This window comes from Rhyacophila brunnea, unplaced genomic scaffold (genome assembly GCF_057557595.1).
Source record: "Rhyacophila brunnea isolate RB1 unplaced genomic scaffold, BYU_Rbru_1.0 scaffold_14, whole genome shotgun sequence".
NCBI lineage: Eukaryota > Metazoa > Arthropoda > Insecta > Trichoptera > Rhyacophilidae > Rhyacophila > Rhyacophila brunnea.
Window position 1 is genome coordinate 28,805,676 of NW_028232796.1, and position 21,791 is coordinate 28,827,466.

The following is a 21,791-nucleotide window of genomic DNA, read 5'->3' on the forward strand; positions in this document are numbered from 1 at the left end:
TTAACCTTTTCTATCACATTTATTTACCTACCTAGTTCTATTGTTTATGGTTTATAAATTATTATATTATGATAGTATGTATCATAGACTAATATACTATATACTAGTATGTATATTGTGTGAAAAATACTCACATCTATTAATAGTAATCTTTTGTGAAGATTTATTATTTAATTAAATAAATTTATATGTTACTAATCCTGTGTTGCTTTATTATATATTTTTTTCTTATATTCATTGTCCACGGATGTTTAGATATTTTATAATATGAATTATTCACTGTGACAAGTACGGTAAATCAGCTTGTAAAAAATACTCTTTGCATATAGTATATTAGTCTATGACTTTTTTTAATGGGTTGATGATATTGATCTACTTTAAAAGCTGCCTGTTGGCAAATTTACAATCTGCTTGTAAAATCGCCCAGTGTCATCATCGAACAAGCTATCAAGCAGATTGTAAACAATCTACTGAGAAAAGTTGAAAGCCGGTCAACTTTAAACGCTATACGCTGGCGTGTGGGCCGATATGCGTCTGCGCAGTAGAGCGATAGTGGTGACCTCCCGGTAAAAAAACGAACTACGTCCTGTCAAAATAGCTGCTAGCTTGTGGCTTCTGAGCGAGTGAAATGTTTTGTGTATTATCATCATAATCGCACTAACTGACTCGCCCACTTATAAATTCGCCAACAAGCAGCTTGAAAATTAGCTCAATGTCATTGACGCTTTAGATTTGTATAATCTCCAAGAAAGTGACCGCCTAAAGTATATTAGTCTATGGACCGCCTCATTCGCTTAATGCAAAGGCGCCACTGATTCTGTAGATTGTATTCAGCGGCCTTTTAAGACATTGGAATAATAGCGCCTGTACACGTACATGGATTTACTTGCAGTATTAACTATCGCGATAATAACTGCTTACACGTAAAAGTGCCAATCTCATTCTTCAAGCATAGGCGAGATGCGTTGTTGTCATTGTATCGTGCTATTCGACAGGTTGTGAAAACTGATGAGTGATGAACGTCAAAATGCTCTTATGTATCCCAATTATTTAATCATATAATAGGATTATCATGGAAAATAGTGAAAGTATGATAGATAAGTATGTATATCACCAACTCAGACCTAACAAGGTTTTCATATTGTTGATCGAAGATACAAATTAAATTATATCAGACAATTATTTTATTTTAAAAATAAATAGGTACATAATTTATCTAGGTATATTTAAAATTTTATAGTATTGGAAGTGAAAACAAGTTTCAATTGAAATACACGTCTTTCAGTAAGTCATTTCTTAGAGAATATAATAAGTATATTAATTTAATCAATACTATCTATATACCTACATATTTACCATAGTCAGAGCCTGGAGATGTTCAAAGGTTAAACTTTCATTGCTATCCCTATGGAATAGTATAAAACTGTTTTGTTTTCATGGCAGCCATTGTTGTAGAAAAAACTGAATTCACATAACTAGTAAGTTGCAAATGGGATCAATATTTTGTAAGAAGGTAAAGATTTTTTTATCAAGCTGGGTCACGATACCCAAATGGTTGGGTACTATGGGTACTACAAATTAGTTCATTTAATAAATAATGTGTGTTGGAATGAATACATTATAATGTATATTTTAACAGAATAGGTGGATTAAAATAATTCAAACTTTCGAACAATTTGGCTTTGCAGAAATCTGTTTTATCTAAAAACAAAACTAGTATTGCCACGTCATGTCGGATGATGAAAATGGTATATAATGTTAAATATTTTTACCAAATAAATTGATATTTAATATAATTTATTTATTTATTATTAAACAATGGTCTATAGATTTTACACATAAACTCAAATATTTACGATTTCGGGCTATAGCAAAATATCTTTAATAAAATTATCGTAACCAGTACTAATAATAAAGCTGTTTAAAAAGCGCCCTATCCCAAATTTGTAGAATATAAACATTTATTAAATACAACTGAAATGACAATAAAAAGCTTAAGAAAAATAAAATATTAAATTTTTTTGCTGTTTTATAACAATTTGGAATAAATAATACAAATTCTGAAAATATATATGGTATTTTTGGGTGCTTTTTTTCTGAATATATTATTATCATTTTTGTTAGAGGCGAAAAGTTTTGAGTCATTTTGATCTAGCATAAATGTAAAAATATATCAGAGAAAAATTATTATTGATCTTGGCAATTATACAGCATTAAGTTCGAGAAGCTCGAATTTTAAATGGACTCGGAAGGTGACATTTCAAAAATCGTTTCGAGATAACTTTCTTTCTAAACGTCTGTAACAATGCTTGGAATCACTGATAAGTCTTGATCGATGGGATTATTTGAATTGCATTTATTACATCATTCCGTTCATATCGTTTGGAGGGCCGTCTGTCTTATGTACACACAAAAGTTAAGCGTGTGATAAGCGTTGACCTTTGATTTTGGATTGACGTATATTATCAAATTCGAGTCCTTGATCGAAATCACGTCAGTTGTCGGTGAATTATATAGTAAATAATTTCAGAATAGACCTCACGCAACATGGTGTCCAGAGGAGTAATCGTGTCAGTTCCCATTTGGAATACAATTAAGATCTTTTTCTTTGCTGTCATATACACAGTGTGGATTTCTGTCAAATCGATCGTTCAGCACGTTTGGAACAGAAATGGATTCCCCAAAGCAGTAATTCGTGATAACCCGCCACCTATTTTGGTCGATTCTTCAATTGGAAGGCATTCTTATATCAAAATTAAGGTTAGTAAAACTTAAAATAAACCTACCTTTTCTAATTTGAAGTTTAATCCTGTATTTAAACTATTTTTTATTCACTGTTATGACAAGCCATCGTTAAATTGTATTTCTCTCGTATCTATTTGTTTCTTAATTGTAGGGATATTGTACAATTAAATCACAATTGACAGCTCAAATTGATGAATTAACATAATTATTAGAATATGTAACAGATACCTACAAATTTAAGCAATACAATTTTTGAAAAAGTTAATAATTTTGGAAGCTAGCTTTTCCTAGCCGATTTCGGCAAAATTAATGACCCAACAAATAATCCAGTAGGTATATCTGCTATTTTCAAAATTTGTTTTCCGCTGGCTTCTACTAAATAGACAAGAATCTTTTGTTTATCTCCGCTTCTATCAGAATAACCTATAAAACAGAATAAAGTTGAGAATTATTTTAATAGGAAACTAATGCTCTTTCAGTCTTGCAATGGGATTGCATGGCTACATCTTTTGTTTCCTTATGACTCTTGTACTCAACGTTAAACTATTCATCTTAGTAGGACAGTTGCAAAGAGTCTACTGCGTGATTGTAAGGAAAACTACACCTTAGATTAAAGCGCGGGGATTCACATCTTCTCATTCTCTCACTCCTGCCGCAGGCCTTACATGTATGAATACAAAGCATGCGATACGACAGGTCATGCAGGCTTCCTTATATTTAATTTAAAAATGACTTTTACGTAAGCTGGTTAAGGAAATAAAATTAGGAATGGTTAATGCTTCCGCTTCAAAATCTCAATAAAATCATATATTACAACAGAATGTATACACATTTTACATTTTCATTTAAGTACCCTCAATTCTTTTGGAGCATGGTGCGATCGACCGAAATCCCCAAGTACACAAAATGGTAAAAAAGTCCTGGAGCTAAAATATATTGTATTGAATTGACCTTTGCATCAAATCGAGCATAATTCTAAAACCCAACTTTCTGACTATTCTAGGGTGTCAAATTTCACTATGTGGAAGCCGGATCGATGGGATCGCCGCCTGTTCTTCTACTCCACGGATTCCCTGATTGCTGGGTCGGATGGCGATCGCAGCTCCAAGTCTTGGCGTCCACTCACCGAGTCCTCGCCCTGGATCTCATGGGATACGGGGACTCGGACAAGCCGATTTCGAGAATCCGGTACCGACCTGAGAGTCTACTAGAGCCGTTGAAGATTCTCCTGAAGGGGTTGATGGTGCAGCCTCCTCACAGGCCACCGGTAATCATTGGCCATGATCTTGGAGGCCTACTTGGTTGGTGCGTTTTCACCATATCATATTGTACCTACTTTACTATTTAAAACAACTCAGTACTTTTATCCTAATACACCGTCAACTCTGAAATCGTTAAAATGTTATCAAACATACATAATTTGAAAAAAATATGACACTCGACTTGAACCTGTAACAGCTGGATTCACGCCAGTGTGCTTTTCCTACTAAGCTATGGGGATCCTACTTAATTACGACGATTTTAACTAGTAGTTCTTACATGAAATGCTTATCAAATTGTGTTACAATGTTGGCTATCGGTTTTTGTGTATTAAATCAAGGTAGGTATCAATTAAATGCACTAATTACTAACCGACATCACGGATCACTCCGATATTTCGTTTTTATAACGTACTTATACTCGCTAATAATTTAATAAACTATTTCTTTTATTCAACGAATAATTCACAAGATTTGAATGTAACATTCTATAATATATTGAACGTATGTAATTGAATGAAACTTGTATTTGCTACAAACGAATAGGTGGTATTATTTTATTAATTAATTGCTAGATACATACATTGACCAATATCAAAACTTAGTCAACCCTTACTGGAACTGTAAAGGTTCTTATATACCTAATGATAAATCGTAGCGATCTATTTGAACTGCACATACTTATTATATGCGTGGATGGTAAATCGTTATTGATATTTTTGCATGCATATTTGAATTTTCTATTCAATAAATCCATATCGATTGCGTTTGCACAGTTTTATCGTGAGTTGTTCTAATATGCAAAATTTTACTTATCTTTAAATAACCATTATGTAGCATTTTATAATATTATATTGCTTCTCAGGTATTAGGAATAACGTGAAGTATTTCAGATCTTCGCAGGACCATCCTATGGTCAAGTCGTTCATGAGGAGTTATTGTCTATCTCATCACAGTGTTATATTTCTTTAACCGGCTCTATGCCTTCAGCGCGTTTTCTCGCTCTATGAGGCTGTGATCAACTAGCCGCACATACAAATTTCGCGAGTTATCTCATCCGACTTTAAACTCAAATTACTAGTCACCGTCAATTGATTTGCATAATCTAAAAAATTAAACACACAGTAATATCTGTTTGAATGCTTATGAAATACTAAGGCCACAAATTATCGGTATTATAGCGATTTTAGTAAGAGCTTCGCTCTACATTCAACGTGTGCCGTTACAAATCTGCAGCTCAGATATTGCCATAGTAATATTGTTAGGCATAGGAAAGGTTAAAAATAGAGTAACCAATGATGTAGATCTCAATTTAAATAATCATATCTACTCATTAATTAAATTTATTTGTGAATACTGTCTTCTCTTTTTAGAAGTCAATCTGTACACTGTACATGGCGTGACTTGTTTTTTTACTTAAACACAAAATTAGACCCAGAACCGCTAGTGCATGTCATTCATCGATGTCATGTTAGTCATTTAGGTGACTGCTGAGAACTGACAATCAACGCAAATATTATGATATATGTATTTGGAGACTATAGGGCAATTCGATTTAACTGCGCAGTTATAACTTGCTATGATTTATCATTACGTATGTAAGGACGTTTTTACATAATAATGCAAATGTAGCTCTAATTGCTCATGACAGATCCGCCATGTCAATTATTAAATTTTACATTGACAGTTAGTCAAATACACCTGTCATTATTTTGAATATTGTGTAATGTCACACATACAGTCATAATACTGTCAAAACAACACTGCCAAACATAGCGGCTATAAACAGATTCATTTAGTGTCGGATATTATTGGATATTTAAACACATACATGTGTTTACTATGGTACAAATTAACGCTGCCTATTTAAAAAAAAGTCACTGTGGTTATGGACTTGTGGTCCACCACAATAATTAATACAGTGTTGAAAGCTACTAGTATTTTTTTTTAATTTTTATGTACCGATATTAATTAAATCAAAACATAATTATAATGTGTAGTGAATAATATATTAAGTGAATTCATTACAATTATTGGCTTATAATTAAGAACACTCATAATAACTTTACATTGAAATTTATTATTAGTACATAACATACATTGCACATTGTTTCAATAGGTAATAATTAAGTTTGATTGAGTAGACAGAATGAATCATATTTTTAGATTTCATTAGTCTGCTAATTAAATTTTTTTATTTCAATTAAAATAATTATAGCTATCGATTTTTATTAATTAAAAAATGAAATAACAGAAAGAATTACAAAATTTAATACAATAAGAGTATTTTGGTGGTTTTATTGTAATATTAAGCTATATTCAAATTAATTATTGTGTAAATATTTCCAGGTATCTGGTACATGATGCGCCAGAGCTGGTCGACAGACTTGTGATTGTATCATCGCCACACCCAAACGTTTTCTGGGAAACCTTGCAGCCGACCAGTCCATTTAACATGGCTTGGATGTACGCCGCACAGGTATTAATTCATGCTATTTCACAGTTGAATAATCAAAGCAAATTTATGTTCTTTTTCTTTGGGAGTTTATAATTGAGGTTTGTGATCTGGATGATTTGGCCATTGGGCAGTAGCGTTTTCTACGGCTCGTCTCGAGGACCAAGAAGTTCTGCGTAGTATTAAAACCAGAAAACTACAATACCTGGGTCACATTATGAGAGGATAAAAGTACAGCATTCCCCAACTTGTCATCCAAGCAAAGATGTACGATAAATGTAGCAGAGAGCAAGACCGTACTTTATGACTAACTGTTCCGAGTAGCAGATGGTAAAGCAAAGATCACCCTGATGATGACTGACCTCCGTTAGGGATGGCACGATAAGAAGAAGATCAAAACAATTCAATGATTGTTTTATTCAGTAGGTACTTGAAAAGTTTGACTTATAATAAACAATATAATGTTCTCTGGTTGAAACCGGTTCTATGCCTTCAGCGAGTTATTTCGCTCTATGACGCCGTGATCGACTGGCTGTACATAAAAATTTTATCTCGTCCGATTTTAAACTCAAATTACTAGCCACCAGCATAATCTAAAAAATTAAAAACACAGTGACATCTGTCTGAATAATTATAAAATAATATTAACAAACTAATTCTTTTATTAAACGAGTAAGACACAAGATTTCAGAATGTAACATTCTATATACTGAATATACATAATTTGAAAACATCTCATGCATATTATACGCACTAGAAAAAATCGTTTTGTAGAAAAAAATACGACACCCGACGGGACTTGAACTTTTATCTGCTGGATTCGCGCCAGTATGTTTTAACAATGAAACTACAGGCGCCTTAGATAATTGACGATTTTAACTAGTAGTATGGTGCCCGTAGTTTAATTGGTAAAACATACTGGCGTGAATCCAGCAGATACAAGCTCAAGTCCCATCGGGTGTCGTATTTTTTTCCTACGAAACGATTTTTTCTAGTGTGTATATGCATGAGATGTTTTCAATTATGTATATGAAATAATAAGCCACACATTATCGGCATTACTGCGATTGTAGTAAGAGCTTCGCTCTACATTCAACGTGAGTCGTTAAAAATCTGCAGCCTGTCAGATACTGCCATAGTAATATCGTGAGGCATAAAAAAGGTTAATATTATAAGAATTTGATTACTGAAGGGAGCTAGCGTTGAGTATTATTCAGACATCTGTATTTGGCTTATACCCTGCTTATCCACGCTACAGCAATTGATTACATTTATCATGGAGTGCCGGAATAAGAGAGTACGGAATATGATCAGAGAAGATCATGAGATCTCATCTAAGAAAGAAAACTATTTCTCTGTAGGTTCCTTGGTTACCCGAACAGGCAGCGCTTCGCAGAGACCTTTCTTTGTTTGAGCGGTGCTATCCGCATCTTCCGAAGAATGACACCAATTCCAGCGGATCCCTGTTGGAAGCTTACAAGTATGTCTTCTCCCGATGGGACGACTGGGCTGGCCCTATCAATTACTACAGGTCAGCAAATTACTATTTATGTAATACATAATAAATTTATTACAATATTAAATTTAGTGACATGCAAGTAATATAAACCGACCCAGATAAACATTAGGCATATAGTTTTTGACTCTACACAAATTTGTATATTACATTATTTGTGAAAAATTATCCGCAATATGTATATAAGACTGTTTGCCTTCCATGTACAGATATTAGCCATTGATTTGTAATTTACAGTAGAACCTTGATTTTCCCTATTTATATGGATTGTCAGTTTTGTACGATTATAAGAAAAATAATTTACCATTACAGATTAAGAAATACTCAAATATCATGTTTGAACTTAGCTTACTCAAAAATAACTGGAATGGACTTGGTTCATTATGCTTGTGAAACACTCATATCGTCGGTGTTTTGTAAAAAGGGCGAATCAACCATTTTGGCGAAATCGAGATTTTAATGAAAAAACAATATGTACCTCACTAGCTTTGTTGTGTAAAAACGGCGAATTTGTATCTCCACGGGAAAGTACTTAAAAACGATAATCGTAAGGGCGAATATCCACTTAGTATTACGAATAAAATGCGAATGTGACATACTAGGCTTTTTAAAATATTATATAAGGACAGCATTCTTTCTAAGCTTTATTATAAACTTGTTGGACATTTATAATCATCCACAGCTAATTAATACATAATTGTCAAAAGTTAAAAATCCTTCTCCTGTAAAGTAGCATTTTGGTTAATTCGCTCTTTTTACAAAACACCGATGATGATGTACCTAATGTAAAAAGTGATGATTTAAAAAAGATTTTTGTATGAGTTTTCAATTACCCGCATTTAACCTTATCCGGACTATCTTCATTCCCAATAATTCCGGATAATCGAGGTTCTACTGTATTCCTCACAGATAGAATACAAAAAAATATAAATTAGATACATGGAAATACACCAAATGAGCGAAGGAGACCCTATTTTAAGTATTTATTAAACAATGTCCACCTATACTCGCGTAGGTGGAGTATATCAACATTATGTACGTATTGTCGCGATCATAATGATAAAATGCATTAATTTAAACATATGGATCAAAACAGTTTAGCGGCTTGTGAATTTTCATGCGATAGTTGCAACTTGCATGATGTATGCGCATGTGTAGTAGGACGATAGTGGCGAACCTGCCGGAAAAAATACCGCGCAGAGCATTTTTACATTTAACAATTTTCACAACCCTTCAAAGAGCACCATACAAATTGTGTGATTGGCAAGACAGTCAGCATTTACTATCGTGATTGTTTAATTTACCCACTATTGGTGCCAGTAAATCCATGCATGTATACAGTCACTATTATCTATATTTTGATTATATCAGAAAAGCTTTGTATTTGCTGTTTTTTTTTCTACAGACATGATTAGATTAAGTGAAAATAGATAGGTGATTGTAACACAAAAATAGAGACAATATTACACATTAATGTCAACAAATCTTTTACATAACATTCGATGATATCTTGAAATCCATCGTTCATTATTTACTTTTGACATAATAGTAAGATAATAAAGTATCACAGATTAGATTTATATTAATTGATAATGTTATATTTATTTTTACATCCATTTATACACTAAAATCTTTGACGTCGGGTCCTAACATACTCATATGCACAGACACGTCATAGAATATCGATGTTATGTAAATCTATTGTCGAAAAAGAACTCCTTGTCCACGTGTTAAAACTGTGAACCAACAATCACCTCCAGTGCAGCTAATCGCACTTCCGTTTTTAATTTCCGGTTTCAAATTTATCATTTCATTTTACGCTCATAGATCTACGAGGGTGGGTCAATAAGTCCTTAGAAAAAAGCATTAAAACAGTTTTTATTTTTGTACTTTTTTTTTATTTCTCAATTTAAACCTTTTAAAATTTTAAACCGTCAGAAAAATAAGTTTTCGGAAGGTCCTCAAAATAAGCATTTGTCCGATCGATGACTTCTTCATTTGAAAAAAAACGTTGTCCACTTAGCCATTTTTTTAAGTTTGGGAAAAGGAAAAAGTCACTGGGGGCTAAATCTGGCGAATACGGTGGGTGGTCGACCAATTCGATCTTCAATTCTTCAATTTTAGCCATTGATCGTAAACATGTGTGAACACGGGCATTGTCCTGATGAAAGAGGATTTTTTTCCTGTTTAAATGAGGCCGTTTTTCTTCAATTTTGTTTTTAGCTGGTCCAATAAAGATGCATAATAATCCCCTGTTATTGTTTTTCCTTTTTCCAAATAGTCAACGAAAATAATTCCACGTGCATCCCAAAATACAGTAGCCATAACCTTACCAGCTGATTTGACGGTTTTCGCCTTCTTTGGACATGGTTCGCCTTTCGCAATCCACTGCTTTGACTGTTCTTTCGTCTCGGGAGTATAGTGGTGTATCCATGTTTCATCTACAGTCACAAAGCGACGAAAAAATTCATCCGGATTGCGTTGCATGAGCGACAACAGGGCTTTAGAGGCCACCACCCTATTGCGTTTATTGTCGACTGTGAGCAAACGCGGCACCCATCTTGCAGAAATATTTTTCATGCCCAATTTGTCATGTAAAATAGAAATGACGCTACCTTTTGAGATCCCTGTAACCTCAATTATCTCACTCAACTTTAATCTTCGGTCACTTAACACCATATCGTGGATTTTATTGATCATTTCTGGTGTAGTCACCTCTACAGGACGTCCTGAGCGTGGTTCATCATTTGTTGATGTACGACCACGTTTAAATTCATTTAACCAGTTATAAATAGTTGCAAGTGAAGGAGCAGATATGCCGTGAACTAAATCCAACTCATTTTTTATTTCCTTTGCTGTTAACCCTTTTATATTAAAATGTTTAATAACAGCTCTAAACTCAATTTTCCATTTTTCCATTTTCCACAAGCAAATTTTTTTTTAAAATGTACGAGAAACACACAACAACCCGACCAATCTGATTGAAACTTCGCAGCATACTGAATCGGTAGTGCCGCTGCATGAAAACAAACCGCTTACAGTACTAGTCGCGCCACCTGTCGGCTTTTCTAAGGACTTATTGACCCACCCTCGTATCAAGTTGCGTAATTTGAAGCTTTTTATAATGAAAATATGTCTAAAGCAATCAGGAGTGATGTTAGGATTATTATTAGTAAACTTTTGGCTTATTGCGAAGAAGAAAAAGAGTCGCATCTGAAAGGAGAGCCGATACATTATTTAAACACACCTCTAGCACGCGTTGCCGCCATGACAGGTACGTCACTGAGAAGTCTTCTATATGCGACTACAGCGACTTCCTGTTATCGCCGATTTCTTGTTGTCGGACAGTAACTAACGACGAATGCTACACATAGATTAAAATGGAATAACAGTTAACAAAATGGTGACTTACATGGCAACATTACTTCCTACAATCAAAATTGTTGCTGGTAAATGGTGATTGATAAAATATAAACAAATTTGTAAACAACCTCCGGTTTAATTCTGATTAATTAACAAACAGAGCTGAATTTCATATTTTATGAATATGCATATCGTCGGTGTTTTGTAAAAAGGGCGAATTAACCAAAATGCTACTTTACAGGAGGAGGATTTTTAACATTTGACATTTATTTGTTTTTTACCTGTATATGATTATAAATATCTAACGAGTTTATAATAAAGCTTAGAAAGAATATTGTCATTATAATAGGTATTATTATATAATATTTTAAAAGGCCTAATATGTCACATTTGATTTTTATTTCGTAATTTTAATTAATTTAATTTTAGTCGATTATCGTTTTTAAGTACTTTCCTGTGGAGATAAAAATTCGCCGTTTTTACCCACCAAAGCTAGTGGGGTACATATTGTATTTTCATTAAAATCTCGATTTCGCGAAAATGGTAGATTCACCCTTTTTACAAAACACCGACGATATGATGGAAAAGTTACTTGCAGAAACAGAATCAAGAAAAAAAGTAAAAATGGAGGTTACCGACTTTGAAACTAATACCGTCATCAGTATAATTATTTGTATTCATTATAAAAATACAATGCACTCATTGCGTTCACTCTATTGATCAATTTGACATGTCACTTTTCAAAATCCATCGATGACTGACAATAATTATAGCGGTGGACATTATAATTATTATGGTTGCTATTCTAGATGGCACTTGTGACAAGTCTTTTGCATTGCTTTCTCTTGCTAATGCGGTATGTTTATAGTGCAAATGCATGCTGATTATTCATTTCTTTTTGTATGGTGTTCATGTAGATAATGGGTAGGTAATCATGTTTCAATAATAATTGATAATTATTTTATAGGAATCTGATATTCTGGCGAGTAGCCGCTGATGATTACGGCTCAGTCAACACTCCTACTCTCTTGATTACGGGAAACAAAGATCCTCAGGTATGCAGTATTCTTCATTTACTTTCATTAATAAGATATATTATTAACACGCGTAAATATTATCTAGGGAACAATATCGTTTCAGAGATAAAACTATAAATCAAAATGGTCCAGTGGCATGCAAAAATAACGCTTAGTTTTAAAACCTTTTTATACATTCAATAAAAATATAGTAAATCGAATCAGAAAAGAAAAATAAATGTGGTTTTTGGCCGCCATCTTGGTATTTGATGGGCTCCCAATTGTAAAATATCAGTTAAAATTCAAATTAGTATCCAGTACCATAAAAACATGTCCTCATTGAGAATAAATCAAATCTTATGGTAATTATCTATTATTAGAGCCGAGCCACACCAGGCGACTCTGGTCTCGAGACCAGTCGCGCGACTGGTCTCTTCGGGCGAATTACTCGGGCGACTTGCCGGCGACTAGAGAGGCAGCCAATAATAATAATAATAATGAATGTATACGCAATTATGCAAAAAATGCGGCGTGGCTGCCGGCGACTGGTCGCCTAGTGTGGCAGCGCTCAATACATAGCTATATGTTTTCATACATCGCTACTGATCGCGCGACTTTATTGCTTGCGCGATTACTGGGCGACCAGGTGTGGCATGCTCCATATAACTGCATGCATCGGTCTGGTCTCGGCGACTGGTCTGCCGACCAGAGTCGCCCGGTGTGGCTCGGCACTTAGTTGAACACAAACCTTTCTTTTAGCTTGTAACACACTTCTGCAATGATATTCAACTATCAATAATAAAATTAATCTACATACATAGATGATGTATTCATGTTTCTATTGTTAACTTATTTTTATTGAAATGATAATAATTAATTTTTATTTTTATCCAAATTTGCGCTCACAGTGGTAGAGCATCCATCTTTAAAGCCACACATTGCAAGTTCAAATACTGTTTTATTGTAGCAATGAATAATTTAACAAGTGCTTTGAATTGCAGGTGTCGCTGGAATCAATAGTGCGCAGTGCTGAGTGGTGTAATCATGGCATCGTGAAGATAGTAGATGGAGCAGGTCACTTTCCTCATCAGGAGTTTCCAAATCACTTCAACAGACTTATTCTTGACTTCCTTATAAGTAAGTAATGATAATAAGTGAGTAATGATAACATGCCGATAACCGTCCCAACGATATACAGTCGGTACATTAAATCTGATGGCGATAGACTAATCTAAGAACTTATAAGATGCATATATTTTCAAAAACCGATAAGTCCACATATGGTCAATTTGTTCTTTATGTAGCTTTACACAGTAATGATCTATAACCTCCAAAAGCATACAAAAAAATCTTTATAAACTTAATAACTTAATGAAACTGATTTTATACAAATAAACGCCGGTATGTCAGATTTAATTTGAAAAAAGAAACCAACATTAAAACCAACCATTTATACTTGAAACACAACAAATGTCGGTTGACACAAATATTGAGTTGTAGGCTTATTCGTGTTTGGAAATAAATGCTGCATATCTGTACCCGGGAGGCATAGGACATCATGTCCATTTTTTTACAAAAATGACTTTTCAACACAGAAATACTTGAGTTTTTTCCTCTATCTAGGGGTATATAACAGTATCTCCAATTTGGTATATTATTAACAGAAATAGTAGTGTGTAAAACAACACTATATCCATTTTCATTCCAGGGCATATAACACTATGCGGACATGTAGTTATATGCCTCAATTATTTATTTTTCCAATGACATCATATCCACATATCGTTGTATGCCTCTAAGAACTTTTTCACTTTTAATCTATGGTAACTGATATTGGATGATTATTGAGTGCAAATTTCACGAAATATAGCAGCTACTTTCATATAAAAGACCCATATTTTTGTAATATAGTATTATTGGTGTGGGAACTATATTTTTATAGTTTTTCATTTTTAAGTTTATAAAGAAATAATGAGTTCGCATGCAAAATGGATAATGCTGACGTCAACATCAGCTCAAAATCATAGATAATGTCTACCACCAGGTAAATATTCACACTTACATTAATAATGAACCTATCTATAATAGATATGCTCTATGAAATGATATATTTTTAAGTAAGTACCAAAGTGTTAGAATGAGTTGTTTCGTTTAAATTTATAGTCATATTATAATTTCACACAAGTTTTTTCTCCATACATAATTTACATGTTATTATTACCACCAATTATTATTTTATTACAGTAACGATTAGGGAACATTTGAATGATACCCGAAATTTTGCAATAGAGAGAAATACATTGTTACATGCAGAGAGCTTCGATTAATCTTCGATCAACAGCTTGTTGAAACGGAGAGTTGTAGCTTTCGAGATGTGGCTGTATAGACGCAATCTCAAAATTCCTTAGACTGACCGAGTGACATATGTTGAAGTTCTCAATCGAATGGGAAAGGACCAAGAAGTTCTGCGTAGTATCAAAACCAGGAAATTACAGTACCTCGGCCACATTATGAGAGGACAAAAGTACAGCATTCCCCAGCTTGTCATTCAAGGAAAAAACAATAGTAAGTGTAGCAGAGGATGACACCGCATTTCACGGCTTAAGAACCTCCGTGATTGGTAGGAGTGCAGCTCCACTGAACTGTTCCGGGTAGCAGATGACAAAACTAAGATCGCCTTGATGGTGGCTGACCTCTGCTAGGGCATGGTATAAAAAGAAGAAGATACCGTTTGCATAACATACCTACAAGACTAAACAAGTAATCATCGATATTGTCATACCCCACACCCATTAATAATAAAAAGTATAATGGTATAATGTCCTATTCGACAACTCAATTGCATTCAGGAGACAATCGACATGTTGCATGACAACTCGTCTCGCATTGGTTTGAAAATCAACGCGAAGAAAACCAACGTTTTATGCAACAGCACCTGTCCTGATCCAGATTTCCCTCTGATTAGCGAGAGGCAAAATATCGAGAGCGTCGACAGCTTAAAATACCTGGGGGGTACATACCACGGGAGATGGCATTTTGGAGAGAGGGCTCGCTACCTGAATGGGAATGACTGGAGCAACATTCAACTCGATGCGGAATTTGTAGTCGGTCAAAATCAAATGCCGCCTATTCGACGCTTGCATTCTGACGGTGTTGCTTTACGGTAGCGAATCATGGCACCTTACGAAGGTTCTGAGCAACCGTATACTGAGCTTCGAAAACAGATGTTTGCAACGGATACTGGGTATGCGGGTGTGCTGTAGTATGACTTCAGGAGCAACGAGGAGATAAGAGAGCGCACCAAGCAGCCTCTGATTACGCTGAGAGTTAAGAGGTGGCGTTGGACCTGGTTCGGCCACATGCTGTGGATGCCAGAAGAGAATTTCAACCTGGCTTGCCTGTTCTTCAAGCCAACCGGATTCCGGCATCCTGGAAGGCCGCTAAATACCATCTATTGAGTGTATATGGCAGAGCTACGGGATGCTGGTTTGACCTGGAACGATGCAAAACGACTGGCGAGCGACAGAGATTCTTGGAGGCGCCACGCGGTGTCCATATGCTCCAGCTAAGGGGTGGATATGGCCGATATAAAAGAATTAAAACATGGTGCCAATTCTCATGATTACCCTGAATGTGACATTCCTGATGACAACGAATCATATTAACTCTTTGGTGGAATATTGTAAATCATTTTTTTTTATTTCAGAAGTACAAAAAATTATATTTTGTTTACTATATTATTCTTAAATTCCTCCATCATGTCCAATATTTCTACAATATTATGTATATTTACTTAGAGGGACAAAACACCATGTCCATTATAAATTGTTTTATATATTTTTTTTAAATTTTATCTTTGTAGGTTTAATTGAACAAATAAATAAAATAAAAAGTTAAACAAATGCGTTTTATTTCAAAAACATATTGAAAAAACACAAAAAAAATCGTTTTTATGCTCTCCTGTAAAGTTGTCAAAATGGACATGATGTCCTATGCTTCCCGGGTACACATATATATATATATAGATAGCTCGCGATTGTAGTAACGTGACCAGATAATATTATCCTCACAGATGGTACTGAAAATCTTTCACAAGATTCCACACTCGAATACCTGTATTTCAGCGGCGATTTTCTTTAATGTAAATCAGCGATACTCAACCTGCGGTCCTTTAAGCTTTTATGTGCGGCCCGAAACACATTTATTATCAGGAATTTCGTATATCTTGAGATTCGTTTCGACTTTGACGCCCAGATAATGACACCCGAAGAGGATTGTCATTATGGTCCACATCAGATCTGGTATAAGAGTGTTGCTATTATTGCACACGATTAATTTAAAAACACGCATAATTTTTAAAATCTCAAAAATGTTTTGTAAAAAAGGGGGGATTTCATGATTTTTTTCGTCACACCAGTAGTGATGCGACCCGCCGCGTTACTTTACAAATATATGTATTTGGCCCGAAGAAAAAAAAGGTTGAGTATCATTGATGTAAATGATGCAATCCATTCATCAGAAAATTTAAAAAGAGTTCTCCAAGTATTTGAAGCCAGTCATAAAAATGATGCGTATTTTGGATACAAATTGAATTGTATTGTATACCACTGTATGTGTCTTTTAATTAAGTTAGATTAAACCGTGTTTGTATAGTTTATACAAAATAAAAATAGTAAGTAAATCTATTAAGAAAATTTAAATTCGATTACAATTTATTGTTTTTATTTAATGATAATTAGTCCGTGCGTTATGCCTCTGCGTTACTAAACATGCCACTTCTGTATCTTCTGGGAATGCTGATCGTTAATGTCCATGTCTCTGATCTGTACCACAATACTGGTCTCAATAATATTTTCTATATTCAGACTTTCATTATTTTAGATAATTGGATCCACCAGTATAAGTTGTCCGCAGAGTGAGGGCGCCACGACATATCATTCAATACTTTTTATACTGACATATTTAGTTCTAAATTCAAACACCAGATGATTTATGATGGTCTGTCTACTGTAGTGCTTATGATCTTTTGTTTCAAATTAATTTAAAATTATCTCAGGTATAAAATAACCTTCGTTTGTTTTTCTTACAGCTAAGAAAAAAGACGGTATGAATGACTTCGCAAACGTCGGGATGAGACAAGGTCTTGTCAATAGAGTCCTCGGAGCCGTGCATTTATTCACGTGATCTCAATTATTGTAATTCTATTTATCTAGTGTAATATTCAATTTTCCTAAATTGAGGTTATGTAGACTAAGATGTCTCATGAAAGTATAATTTGTTTTTCTAGGCCTTTAAAGCAACCCTTGAAAATTCCATTCCCCATTTTCCACTGGTAAGTAACAAAGGTCCTAGTGCACATGAATTATTATGCCAGTTCACGCTGATGTCTTTGTTGCTATGTAAACTGCATTTCCACGAATGGAGTTATCAATATAATTGGCCTCTATTTCTCTCTAGTTTACAGTACCAGTGCATCTATTCTATAGACAAGGCTACTATTGGTGGCTATCGAGGGTAGTTTACCATATTTATGTATTGAGGTATTATAATTGTTACAATAAGTTAGCCGTCTAATTTTTCAAAACTGTCTATCTCGCTCTAAAAGTTAACACAGCCAAGAGAGGAGATGTTAAACCATAGCACTTTTTGACAGTTTAGAAGGTAACTTATTATAACAATTAACTGTCTCAATACATAAATATGATAAACTATCCACGATAGTGGCCGATACCCGCTGATAGCCGTCAATAGCAATCTTATGTATAGAATAGATGCGCAGATATTATCAATGAAATACTTATGCTAGAAACACATTACCGTCATGTCATATGAGCGTATGTGAACTCACGGTATGCTAGTATCACAGATAAAAAGTGTGCAAAATCTATCAGAACTGTACTGAAGTCAACTCACATATTGTGATAGTAGGGTTTTTTTAATTTTATTAGGATTTACATATTTTCGAGTATTGTGATTTCATGTATTAGTGATTTTATTGAGTTGGAAGAGAGCTACAAATGACAGGTAATTGACAGTGTTTTTGATGGTCGTCAATTATTATTAAATTTTCTGATAGTTTTAGCATATTATTATGACCTCACAATTTGCTACCCACAGTGACCGTTAAGCAGTGGCGAAGAGTGGAGGTAGGCTGTTAAAATCCACCATAAATAGTGCACATTAATCTTTGCCAGTCATATGTATTTTACAATGTTTTTATTAGGTCGTATTCTTATTCGTCCGGTGGTTGTTTATCCGATACAAATCTTGCAATCGATTTTTAACTAACTTCCCGACTAGCTAGACATTTGAGACTTTTAAAATATATCAGAACACGATGCCAATTTTTTTTAATACTTTTAGCCATCTTTAAGTAGAATTGAATTCATTTTCAGTTAATTCTGTTTTGTATAAAAAGTTACTTCGGAAGAAATCCGTAATCCAATCTACTATTATTGGTTGCTATGGGTTTGGGGTCCTAGCAACTAAAATATTAATATAAACGTGCGTTACTATGGAAACCGATATGAATGTCAAATTGACATTTCAGTATTATTTCTATCAAGTACAAATTTTTTTGATCGTTTAAGCTAGTCCAGTCAAGTTTATATGATTCAACAGAAAGTTTTAAAACGTTATATATAAAAAGTTCTTTTAATCTTGTAATTATTTTTCATTGAAATAAGACTACAATTTACAGATAGTGTTGGTTAGTTTTTAAAATTCCATCGAACTCTGCGAAGCCATACTAGATAATAGTCAAAAAATACTTGTCTATCTATAAAATATCTAAAATTATACAATTAAATCATACATAACTTTGGATATTTTATAGATAGAATAATATTTTTTATGTATTATAGTTTGATTAGGCAGGGCAAAATAAATCAACAATATGTGTAAAATGTATTCTTAATCCAACGAAAACAAATAAGTATGAACGAAAAAGTGTGCACAGTTTTGTCATATTGCCCAAAATATACCAAAACTATTATGGTTTGGTTGAGCAAGGCTTAATTGATTTTTAAAAACTAACGAACACCATCTGTAAATTGTAGTCTTAGTTCAATAAAAACAAGTACTTATGACTAACAAAGTTTAATGTGCATTATTTATGGCGGATCTTAACAGCCTACCTCCACCCTTTGCTACTGCTGTTAGGTTCTTTTTTTGGCCATGACAGTTGTTTGATTGTACTTTGTATGCATATGATTTTTAGAGGTTTGTTTTTAAATAAACAAACAATTAAGAAATGTACAGCCGTTAGTTGATTTTTAAAAGGAGTGTGGTTTCAACCAATGAAACTCCTTTTTTCAATTACGAACTGTGACTTCTCGGTGAAATTATACTATAATGAGATATTACCTTATGGTTGTGATCCACCGCCTCAATGGAATTTATTGTAACATTATTATTAAGTAAATGTTTTGTTTCTATTAATAATTATGCATGACTTAAAAAAATTAAAATAACATTAAGTAATTGTAATTTTTATGTATACGTTTAGATAAATAATTATTATTTATTATGGTTGCCATAAAAAAATCTAGTGTAAAGTGATATATTCTTGTTTACACATGCATAAATTTGCTGCTGGCAGTACATATTATCGCAGCCCATGACAATAAAATGTAAGTGTAAACACGTATTATCGTGCAAGTTGCAAGACTGCATGCATAGATCATAAAAGTTCAGCGGCTTCTGAATTTTCACGCGGTAGTTGCAGCTTGTGCGATATCTGCGTACGTGTAGTAGGACGATAGTGGCAAAACCGCCGAAAGAAGTATGAACTACACCGTGCAGCACAGTAATCCTTCACGCAACGACAACTAATGCGTCTCGCTGGCGGTTGAAAGATGAGATTGGCATGACAATTAGCATTGTTATGTGTAATCAGTTATTGCCGATAGTAAATCCATGCACGTGTACAGGCGCTATAATATCACATTGAAATAACGCTAAACCATGTGTAACCTAGTCAATGAGAAGTAATACGTAATTAGTGTATATGATTGTGTAAATATTAGTCAAAGTTGTAATTTTAAATAATTTTATGTGTGGATGTTATAAAATAATGCTCAAATAATCATCAAGACTGATTTTTTAATGAAATTTTATATGCATATATTATCTGTAGTTAGTGTTGCCATATTTTTTTGTAGAGTAAATAATTGTAAAAGATTTCTGCTCGTACCATTTTTTTGAAGGTCTGTGTTAGTACTCTTCCTAGAGCCTGCAATCTGGAATAGATAATTTGTTTTTTCTTCATACTATTCCCTCAGAATTATCAATCAGATGGTTCTCTGTGCTATATCATGATCTTCCCTTGGGTTATAAGTTTCAGTGGTTTGTATTTGTTGTTCCACGTATGTCCGAGGTGGGTACTTATTGATTTCTTTTAATGGTATTAATAATATGCTACTTATTTGTTTCTTAATTTTTGTAATAGTATATTATAAAATAAAATTTTTCACAATTTGATGTATAAATTTATTTGAAAAACACAAAACATTATTAACATACTACTAACGTAGCAATACATAATTTGAAAACATTTCATGCATATACGCACTAGAAAAAATCACCCGACGGGACTTGAATCTGTAACTGTTGGATTCGCGTCAGTGTGCTTTTCCAATTAAGCTACAGGCATCCTACTTATATTACGGTGATTTTAACTAGTAGTTCTTACATGAAATGCTTAACAAATTGCGTTACAATGTTGGCTATAGGTTTTTGTATATTAAATCAATTAAATGCCTTAATTACTAACCTCTGTCACGGAATACTCCAAAAATTTAGTTTCTATAACGTACTTGCCACTTGCTAATAATTTAATAAACTGTTTCTTTTATTCAATGAATAATTAAATCAATCTCAATTCTTGTGAATTATTCGTTGAATTAAAGAAATAGATTATTATATTAACGTAATGTATTAAACTTTTTTATTCAAATATTTTAGTGCGATTGAATATATTTTTATAATTTACTACCTATATGGTTATTTATTTGTTATGTTTTTATTATTTTGGTAATTACTACTATATGTTGAGATTGGATGTGTGTATTTATTGTACCATAATATTTCTGTTAAACCTTTTGTTATGAAAATATTTAGTACCTACAAAAATGTTTTTTATTTTTATATATTATTAGATTAGATATATTTTGTAATAAAATATTTTTAAGGATAGTAAATAAATTAATAAAATTAATAACAAACAAGTTTTATTGAATAATCATAAGAACAAATTTACTCTAACCTGCTTCTGTCATGGACGTGTTGAGAAAGAATGCTGGCTGAATAAACGGTAATGTAACTTTTCCGCCATGACATTATGTGTCGAGTCATGACACAGCCTCCGACTCGCATGTAACTAGATGGCTCAGCTGTAGAGGATGGAGTATTTTTTTAGACATATTTAGGTAATTAGG

The 21,791-nt window shown here is 33.5% G+C and overlaps 1 protein-coding gene across 1 annotated transcript; it reads left to right on the forward strand.

Moving 5' to 3' along the window:
• Nucleotides 1-2,225: 2,225 nt before the first annotated feature.
• On the forward strand, nt 2,226-21,390 carry LOC147075838 (epoxide hydrolase 4-like). Its single transcript, XM_085941803.1, has 7 exons — nt 2,226-2,760; nt 3,749-4,050; nt 6,354-6,483; nt 7,821-7,990; nt 12,306-12,393; nt 13,356-13,491; nt 17,444-21,390. The coding sequence occupies exons 1-7, from the start codon at nt 2,548-2,550 to the stop codon at nt 17,536-17,538; spliced, it is 1,134 nt and encodes a 377-aa protein (XP_085797929.1). The 5' UTR covers nt 2,226-2,547; the 3' UTR covers nt 17,539-21,390.
• Nucleotides 21,391-21,791: the final 401 nt, after the last annotated feature.

What these genes read in the sequence shown, in the direction of transcription:
- LOC147075838 (XM_085941803.1), top strand. Translation starts at nt 2,548, where the DNA reads ATGGTGTCCAGAGGAGTAATCGTGTCAGTTCCCATTTGGAATACAATT. An exon ending in CTTGGATGTACGCCGCACAG is followed by an intron (nt 6,484 to 7,820) that starts GTATTAATTCAT and finishes ATTTCTCTGTAG; the next exon opens with GTTCCTTGGTTACCCGAACA. An exon ending in TATTCTTGACTTCCTTATAA is followed by an intron (nt 13,492 to 17,443) that starts GTAAGTAATGAT and finishes TTTTTCTTACAG; the next exon opens with CTAAGAAAAAAGACGGTATG.